The 10,363-nt window shown below is 40.9% G+C and overlaps 1 protein-coding gene across 1 annotated transcript; it reads right to left on the bottom strand.

Moving 5' to 3' along the window:
* Positions 1–661: 661 nt before the first annotated feature.
* Positions 662–9,751, bottom strand: pif1 (PIF1 5'-to-3' DNA helicase homolog (S. cerevisiae)). The gene is made up of 12 exons (XM_072363599.1): positions 8,961–9,751; positions 8,662–8,785; positions 8,433–8,558; positions 7,644–7,797; positions 4,638–4,752; positions 4,231–4,337; positions 3,877–4,016; positions 3,333–3,439; positions 3,114–3,201; positions 2,483–2,628; positions 939–1,130; positions 662–694 (listed from the first exon to the last, which is right to left on the bottom strand). Exons 1-12 carry the CDS (start codon positions 9,510–9,512, stop codon positions 662–664), a joined length of 1,884 nt encoding a protein of 627 aa, XP_072219700.1. The 5' UTR covers positions 9,513–9,751.
* Between the last annotated feature and the right edge of the window lie 612 nt (positions 9,752–10,363).

The raw sequence follows: 10,363 nt of genomic DNA, 5'->3' as shown, positions 1-10,363 counted from the left end.
TGAAAGGTATGTTTGTGTTACTTGTACCTCATTTTTCCACCAAGTCCCATTGAATCCATCTCAGTTAGTCACATGTATGGGAAGTAAACCAGTAACCATATGAGAATTTGTGATTAAATGGGAGGGTGCTTCCATCCTGCGAGGGACGTACTGTAGCAGACTTTGGGGACATTTCTAACAAGACCGGCTATTAAGACAAGTTAGCCGATACACATCTCAATTTAACTTGTTAAATCACAAAAGCCACCTGCACTACAAAAGAATGTTCTTAAATAACAGAGGACCATCTCTACTCAATCATGTAAATACTCAATACCATGAGTACACCAGGTTCTTGCTTCATTTGCTGGCTACCATAAGTGATGACAAAATATTTATCGGTTTTCTAACACTTTATTTGAATTTCATAATAAATAAAAACATCAAGGCATAAAAAATAAGCTCCTAAAAAAACAAAAGAATGAACAATGTGACTTAAAGTATGGCATAAAAGTTTCTGTGGTTGCATTCTTATGGAGACAGTCCCACCCAAATGAAGGCATAACTCGTGCACACACACACACAGTGCACGCACACACACAGTGCACGCACACACACACACACTGCACACACACACACAGCACGCACACACAGTGCAAAGGCATCATTGTGCATTTTCCTTTCAGTCCTTGTTGACAAAATCCGCCATGGAGACCTGCAAACAATGGAAACAGAAGACACCAATTCACAAGACTGAACTTTTATGAGAACGTCAACTTCTAAAGGCTCTGTGGACCACTCCCAGTTCAGCCTTTCACACACACAAAATTGAGTTTCATCTACAATATCTTGTTAGAACTCATGAAAGCATCTATCCTACACCAGATTACATAACAATCCAAAGAATGGAAGGATGAGTCAGTTATAGTAATACAGGAAAAGAAAAAATCTGCACTTACCTGCATGAGCAGCCTCTCTTTTCTCAGTTTCTTGTAGAAGAGGAGAACATCCGGGTCTGCTCTGACCACACGGGGGTCAAAGTCCATGACTCTCAGACTCTCCAGGCTCTTTGCCCGAGACAGGGCCACGTAAGCCTGGCCGCTCTCGAACACACGTGCCAGAGAGATCTCAACACAGTCCAGTGTCATTCCCTTGGAAAAAAAAAAAAAAAGTAAATGAATAAAATAAAATACAAAAACTATTTTACAACCAATGGCATTTGTTGTGATTTGGCACTATGTAAACAAAGCTGAATTTAATCGTTTCACGCTATAGTCCAAACAATTCAGCATGTATGGTGGAAGAATGGATATTCCAGTAAGAACAATCACTGGTTTTAGGTCAGTTTCTTAAACTATTTATATACAAATACCTGATCACTTGATAACGAGGAGGGAAAAAAATAATTGTGTTTGCAATGTAATGTTCTTCCCCGCGGAAATAAAATGTTTGCCTAGTGTGCAAGATTTCAGAGAATGCCCTGGCATGGGACTAACTGCAGGATTCTAAATCACCAAGGCATCACCTACACACTGGTATTCTCAGGTGTTATAGCTCTTTTGTCACTCCTTTCCTCTTTTCTTTGATATGAAATGGCAAAGTGGTTGAACTGGTGAGTTATAAATTGTGTCCACATGTATTGATGCTACACGTTCTCCCTGAGCCAGCGTGGGTTATGTTTTCCTGTTCAAAAGACAAGCATGTCAGTTTAATAAGGGCTCTAAAGTGACAAAGTATGTAACCATTTAGGTTGCTAGTCTCCATGTTAGCCCTGTGATGAACTGGTGACCAATTAACCAAAGGGCCCCTTTTCCTTCTCTGGCCAGTTACAGAAGCTGTGGCAGCAGAGGGGAAGCTGCTGGTGAGATAATTGAAGGACATTTCCTGTTCAACATTGTTGCTCCTAGTCTCACCTAAGCTAACCTGAGTCACTTTGCCAGTTGTAAGATTTGAAAACCGTTAGCAGGAACTGTTTTGCCCCATTCCATGTTTGCTTTTATTTGTACACAGAAGATCAATAACAGGAAATGAAGAGCAGAGACAGGGGAACCACACATACCATGGAAGCTTGGACTCAATTCTAATAGAATCCCAACAATTCCAATTTTATCAATCCATTTTAATCCACTAGAGGGCATAACTCATTTGAAGGTAGACTAGTTCAACATACATGAGGTCCAAAGAAGTATTTCTAAGATGAAACTATCGTTTTATCCAAGCACTGTCTGCACTTCTAAGCGTGCATGTCCCCTCTCCTGTGGAAGCCAAACAGGATGTTGACTGACTGAGTTCCAAGTCAGACTCAGTTGGTGTCCAACTTGTAGCCATTTTGCCAACAATGGGGCTACAGATAACAAGCAATAATAATTCACTTCATATTTCTGCTCCTTGGAAACGCTAATCAATGCTTCCTACAAAGAAAGTAAAGTCATCTTTGGTAAGATCGTGTATCCGAATGCGATTTGTGGCTAACGTACTGATGGATGGGCCTTACTGTACTGACCTGGCTCTTGTGAATGGAGATAGCCCAGGCAAGTTTGAGTGGCAGCTGCTGTCGACTTAAGTGGATCCCACTACCAGACTTGAACACCCAACGCTCTGGCTTCATGACCTCTGTGACGCCGCACAGAAAGCGCACACGTGGAAGTCCTGAGGATATGGAGTTATGAGCCAGTTAAGAGGTTATTATATATTATATAATATATATATTATATTAATATATAATATATTGAAAGGTATGTCAAAAGACATATATATATATATATATATATAAAAACAGAAAGAGAGCATGGAGGCACATCAGCTATTTGTGGCATGTTTAGGATATAAAATTGACATGAATATACAGACAATTTACATTGTCAAGTGATTTCTACAATCATTCAAACTTTTTTTTTTTTAAGAAAAAAAAAGATTTGACAACAGATTTAAGAATAGAATAAGGAAAGACAGAAGTAGTAAAATGAAGAAAATATACTGATGCACGGAAGCATCTACAAAACTCCTGGGTCCCTAAATGTGTTTCTTATAATGTCAAACATTTCTTTTAATATGGTCTATGAAGAGAAAATATTAAATTCATCGTTTTTCCCTGAGCAGATATTGCTGGAATATCCCAATAAAAACATACGGACCACATTTTTCAGACTGAAAAGCCACCACAACTCCTCGAGCTCCATTCACCAGACCTCGAGCAACATCCAGGTTTTTTGTCAGCATGACCTTCAAAGAAGAAATATTTTGAAGCAAGCCTTCACTTAAACTGATCACAACAAAAATATTTTACTGCAAGGTAGAAGGAGTTAAAGAACAAACAACCCAAAAGGACACCACATGTGTGTACAAACAGCTACCTGTGCTCCCACTTTGAGCTGGATCAGTCTGTTAACGGGGCTGTGAGCGTCTATAGTCTTCACCAGGTCTGGGTCACTGTCGAGGGCCTCGAACACACGCACCGACCCTGAGGGACACAGAAATTATTCATTTACACATACAGCTTCTAACAATAATAATGTAGTGGGCAGTTACACAAACAATATTTCATGGAACACAGACAATTATAAATGTAAAAAAGAAAAGAAAAAAAAGTTACCAGAGCATTTAACTACAAACCAAAACAGGAAAACCAGTCTGAACATATCGACCCTGCTTGAGGGAATCAAACAGTTTGCTGAAGTAGTTGGGTCTTACAAAAATAAAAAGGTACACCAGAACAGAAAATAACATTACTCAGAACAAGTAGTCTACTAGTAATTATTTAAACAGCTTTTGGAAATTAAGCAGTTTTAAATTGGGTCACTGATAACAATATAATCAGGATCCAGACTAAACTATTCACACCAGTTTGAAGTTAAGGGGGAAAAAAGGAAGTCTTATTATCAAATGTCACATACACACCTGGCAGCTGCTGGAGTTTGTTCTTATTTGTGAGCTCCACGTCATCCTTGTGTGTGCACAACCTGGTGGCTAGAATATCGTCCTTCTCAATTTGATGATAGGCACTTTTCATCAGCTTAGCTGTGACTTCCTCCGTCACCCTGAATGGCGTTAATGGACACAAAATATGTTCCTTAGAAAATAGTTTTTTTAGAGTGAAGGCTGTAATAATATTTGGGTAATACTGAATGATGCAGAGTCATATTCTGCAACAAAAGTTAAAAAAAACTAAACAAAGTGCACTGATCAATTTGGCTGTACAGAAATAAACTGCGGTGATGACATAGCTTGGGGGAAAAAAAACAGATACTTTACCTCCCCACCCTCACTGCCTGCAGGAGGGAGATGAAAGTCTGATCCGTTTGCCTCCGTACTTCTGTTAACTCCAGGTTTACCTGAATGACTTTTCGCCAACTCCTGGCCTGAAAGTTCAAAGAGTTGAAAAAGTATTTCATTAAAGCTCTTCAAGAATGCAAAGCAGAGACTGTAGGATAGGACAGGTGCTGACTCAAACAGAATATCCATTATGAATAAATGTACACTGTTGTAATGACTTACAAGTACCAGACCAGCCTCGCAACTTATGCATTATTGTACCAGCAAAAAGCAGTGCATTGACTGTACTGATAAACCAGCTTTTTACATCCAGATTTACTTCCAATTACACAGAAAAATCAGAATGTATTGTTTCTCTAAATTCAAAGACAAACATATGGGCTGACCTGAAAACAGAAGCTGGCTTTTTCCTTTCCCTTTGAAACTGGAGGCAGTTGAAGGAAGTCGCCACATACGATTAGCTGTATGCCTCCAAATGGCTGATTAGACCTCTTCACCGACCTACAAGTGAGTGAGGTTTTGTCATTTCCATGTTGCCGTCACAAACAATTACAGTCAGGTCCTTAAGCAGTCAAAATCTTCATTTTATTGCTGTTGTGATATGGATATGAAGTAATCAAGCTGCAAATCAAATGCAGATTTTCACCCTTTATTCACCCATTTATCCATCCATCCATTTTCCATACCCACTTAATCTAATTCAGGGTCGCTGGAGGGCTGGAGCCTATCCCAGTTGGACAGGTCGTTAGTGTCTTGATTCACGAGGTTTGAAAAAGTTAGAATAGTTAAGAGTCATACCGCAGAGATTAAATAACTGGGACATCTTGCTTTCTTCTCCGTAGAATCGTCTGACTCGATCTTGAGAGCTATGATGTCGGGAGCGTTAGCCCCTGGTAGGGTCTCCAATGGCAAATTGGTTTAAGGGGAGGGGTCAGACTAAGAGCAATTTAAAGACCTTGATGGAGTGACACCAGAGGAAAAAACAGTTACCTCACCTGGAGATAGCCTGGTTCTAGCCTTGGCTCCTGAGGCTCAGTCAGGCTTAGCCCGAAGAGAAAAAAAAAAAAAACCACCACAGGAAGCCACCTTCACTTGGCATTGCAAAGTGGCTCAACGGATGCGGAACGTCACTTCGATAGTGGGGAATAAGCCTGAGCTGGTGTGAGGTGAAGCGATACCAACTAGATATAATTGGGCTCACACCTCTACACACAGTGTTGGCTCTAGAACCAAACAAATCTGGAGCTGTCCATGAAGAGAGGCATTTGGCGGGTGTGCAGATACAAACTCCCCCGACCCCCAGGTGAGCGAGAGGGTCACCTCACTGCGGCTTTAAATCAAAGTAGGGAAGGTGCTCACTGTGGTCTGTTGGTATGCACCAAACAGCAGTTTAAATTACCTGGATTTCTTGGAGTCTCTAGGTGGCTAGAGGGGATGTCATCTGGGGATTCCATTTTTCTTCTGGGGGACTTCAGTGCCCATGTTGCCAATAACAGAGTGACCTGGAGAGGCGTGATTGGAAGAATCGGCCTCCCTGATCTGAATGCAAGTGAGGTCTTGTTTTTGAATTTGTGTAGCCATAGATTGTCCATTACACGCACCATGTTCGAGCATAAGGTGGCTCATAAGTGTACCTGGTACCAGAAAATCTTAGGCCAAAGGTCGATGAACAACTTGTTGGGTTCACCAGACCTCGAGCAACTTGTGTCATCAGACCTGTGGACATATGTCTTGGACACTCGGGTGAACAGAGTGACAGACTAGGGTGTGTTGCATGTGGAGTATGGGGTACTGGAACCACTTTCATAAGCCATCCAGTCCCTGTATAATCAAAGCAAGAGCTGTGTCCACATTCTTGGCACCAAGCCAAACTTGTTTACAGTGTGTTGGACTCTGCCAAGGCTGCCTCTTGTCACGATCCGGTTTGGAGCAAGAGATGGACAGACTGATTGGGACCTCGTCAGCGGTAATGAGGGCGCTGCTCCGGTCTGATGTGGCGAAGAGGGAGCTGAGTCGAAAGGCGAACCTTTCAATTTACTGGTCCATCTTTGTTCCAAAACCTCACCTATGGTCACGAGATCTAGGTAGTGACCAAAAGAACAAGATTGCAGATACAAGTGGCTAAAATGGGTTTCCTTCGGAGGGTGGCTATATTTGGCTTTAGAGATAGAGTTCCCTCTGGATGACTGAGTAGAGCCGGTGCTCCTCCACATCAAAAGGACTCAGCTGATGTGGTTCGGGCATCTGGTTAGGATGCCTCCTGCTCACTTCCCATTGGAAGTTTTCCGGGCACATCCTACTGGGAGGAGGCCCTGGGGCAGACCCAGGAATCACTGAAGGGATTATTTTATATATACATCTCACTTCTGGCCTGGGAACACCTAAGGATCCCCCAGGAGGAGCTGGTGACTGTTGTTGGGATGAGGGATGTCTGGGTTTCTTTCCTAGACCTGTTGCCTCTGCATCCCGACCTCAGATAAGCAGATGAAAATGGATGGATGCTTTCCACAAAGGGACACCATGATATCCATCCTGCATTAATCCCATCATTTCATGGATTGAATGACGTCAAGTGTTTTTTAATACAACTAATACGACTTTTCAGACAAATATTGTGCATTTGTTAAAAGTTATTGCAATTAACTACTTTCTAAGTAACTTTTTAGAAAGTAGTTTTTTTGCTTGTTTTTTTACAGATGGCAAATAAGACTGCATAATAAAATCTTATATGAAATGACACTGCAATATTAAGACTGGTATTTAAAAAAAAAAAAAAAAAGAGAGAAAGGGAAAGAAAAGCCACAAAAGTGAAAGATGTTTTTTCAAACTTTTCTGCATGACTGAAAGGTAATGCAACATGACAAGACCACATATGCTTGAAGTGCCTTTAAATAAAGTTGGATTAGATAGCATTTAGGATGTCAGGTAGTTGTAAATCTTTCTATTTCAACTAGAGAAGCTGAAATAAAAATACATTTAAAAAAAAAAAAATGGTTTTGGGAAAACTCAGTGAAAGACCTGGAGTGCTCCAGCTGGACAGAACATCTCAAGATAGAAACTTCTTGAGAAAAGAAATGTCAATGAGATTGTCAGAAGTGACAGAGGGACAATGTACATGCAAATACTTTGCCAAGAGAAATTAAGGAAACCTTCCCTTTACCCAGTCTTTATGTTAAGAGTTAGAACACTTATTTGAAAAAACAAAAACCAGTATTTTAGTGTTGTTAACAATATACTGCAACAACTAAATTAAAAAATTACATAATAAATGTAATAATACCACAATGTAGATCACTTTATACAAAGTAAATATAATCTATTTGCTTTGTTAAAGAGTATGTTTATTTATACATCAATAAGATTCATACTGGATGTTTAAATCATTTCCCCACCTGGCTACCGATTCGAGTTTGTCAAAGAACTGGGCCTCCACCATGGATATCTCGTCAATGATGAGGTGTCGACAGCTGGTCCAGTGCTGCAGCATGCCAGGCCTCTGAGCGAGCTCAATACACTGCTCCAGTGGGGCAGAGCCTGAGCCAATACCTGGAACAAAGCATGAGAATGGAGACACGTGGGCAGAAGGAACAAAGTGAACAATATTTATGGAAAATGTAGCTTTCCCCATGAAATTCCATCATTTTTCAATGGTGCCTCTGCATAAAATGAAAAACCTCAATTTATGTAGAAAACCTCCGACACCCAATTCTTCATTATTTTAAATATTCATACGCTGACATACCCAGCCACATTTTAATTTAATCCACAGGTGTGTTTCTTCTTCAAAATACAAACACGCAAGAAATAAAAACTTTTGGATTACACTCATCTTTATAAGTAAAGCTAAAATCAGTTCAATATTATCTAAATTTGAACTGTTGGTGTGACACCTTAAGTAATTTTTATTTTATATTCAAAACCTTTATATATATAAAAAAAAAAGTAAATCAAGAAAACAAGTACAAGCACAGACCCATGAAATTTCTCTTGGCTTCTTTTTATTTGGACAGCAAACACTTTTGCTTCTAGCCACTTAATTTGAGCAGAGTTAAAACCTGAAAATTGACCAATCATTTGTTTGATATTTCTTGTTGATGTTTTTTTGTGTGTGTGCTTTCAACAGAATTAGACTGTAGCACAAGATATTTTTTAGTTTTCCTCAGACGCATGGGATGACTGACCTGCAAAGTTGTGTAATGTTGTTCCTCCGATGTGACATGCAGCCACTCCTGTGCTGGCTGTTGCAAAGGTGCTCTTTGGTGGGAGAGATCCCATGATCCTCTTTAGCAAGAAAGACTTTCCTGTACCTAGAGAAAATTTAACAAAACGGCACAGAATTTGATCAATTTATTACATACACCTAATAAAGAGAAATTTGTCAGGAATAGCTTATCCTCAAACACGTTTTACCTGCACTTCCGGTGAAGAAGACGTTCTTGCCACTCAAGACTGCACCAAGAACAGCAGCTTGGTCTCTATTTAATTTACTTGATGGGAGCGATAGGATGGGTTTCTTACAAGGGTTAGCCTTTACCTGAAATCATCAACAAATTATGATAAATTCTTCAAAAGCATCCACGACGTGGACAGTGAGCAACAGAAATTGAGACTAGCAAGTAAAATAAGACATTAATAAAGAAAGAGCCTAATTACAGCTTCACTGAAGACATGGAGGAACGTGGTGGACGAGGAATTAAAATGCGACTCACGGGGCTGAAGTTGGTGTCACTCCTGGACCGTTTGACCTGGTGCCCGGTACCCCAGACGGGCATCTTATTGGTGCAGTCAGCCAACCCAACAGGGGCCATTTTACTTCGCATCTCGTTGACCTTCTGAATATCCTTTTGCTGCAAGGGGCTGATGGCTTCGAAACTGCGGGGCAGAGCGGCTTTTAGCTTCTCTCGGTCGCTCCGAGGCTTGCTGCCCTTCCAGGCCTGATGTTTGATGCTCAGAGTTTTTAGAAAAAGCCTCAGCTGGTCAGGTGGACAATTGGACATGAGCAACTGGATGTTTGCAGGAAGCAGCTTCACGGTGCACTTTCCCTCTCTGACGAACTTGGTGAAAAGTCTGAACTCCTTTAAGTGGTAACTTTGCTGCACCTTTCCGTCATGCACTCGGAGGATAATCTCCTGGAACTCATTACGGCCGAGAATAACAGAGGTTTTGCGGACAACCTGCCTCCGAGTGGCCTGGCCACAGCTGTTCAGATGCTCCACTGCCAAACAGCACTGCAGCTGTGCACCGTCCTCCCCTGATAGCATCACAGCAACTTTGCGCCAGACAGTGATTCACATTAATTTAGGATCGATTACGTTGCTCCCGTTTAATGGCATCAAGATTCAAACTATTCAGTGCCAACGGTGCGTGAAGTAGGAAACCGTAGCAGCCTGAGCTGAATCAGTGTAACATTAGCGCAGCTGAACTAAATTCAATCAACACAAACATCGTTCTCAAATTAAAGCGAATTGAGCGTTCCAAATAAAAAGATGAGTCCCACTCTTACCTATTAAATTATGTACTTCTCTTTGTCTTCTGTCTCGGCACAGCAGCTGCTTTAAATCTGAACGCAAAACACCGACTTTCAAATTCTCAGTACGTGAAATCAGCCAATGGCAGAGCGACACTTCTGGCCAATCATAACGAGGAGATTTAAAAGTGCATCCAATAATAAAATACATAATCCGCCCCCGTGGCTACAACGACCAATTGTTCGGCTTGTAATCAAATACGTCATGTAATGCGCATGGTTATTCGTAATGGATATGAAGGTTCAGGTAAAAGCCGACAACGTTTCTTTATTAAATCCACCGTTTTCAAATGAAATTCAGAAATAGATATATTGAATTTGTTTTTTTTCATGGTGGATAGCACCGTAGCCTCCCAGCTGGGGGCTTTCTGTGTGGAGTGTGCTTGTTCTCTCCGTGTATGCGTGGGTTCTCTCCAGGTTCTCCGGCTTCCTCCCACCGTCCAAAAACATGCATGTTAGGTTAACTGGTATATATATTTAATGTGTATGGGACACCGCACTGTAAAACAACACTTACTTGGATCTAACTTTTTTAAAAAATAAGGCAACATTTTCCGAAACAAAAGTTTAGTTAACTGACTGGTA

This window comes from Leuresthes tenuis, unplaced genomic scaffold, assembly GCF_036924035.1.
Source record: "Leuresthes tenuis unplaced genomic scaffold, fLeuTen1.0.hap1 SCAF_14, whole genome shotgun sequence".
NCBI lineage: Eukaryota > Metazoa > Chordata > Actinopteri > Atheriniformes > Atherinopsidae > Leuresthes > Leuresthes tenuis.
The sequence above is the reverse complement of the archived record's forward strand: the minus strand, read 5'-3'. Positions and strand labels throughout refer to the sequence as shown.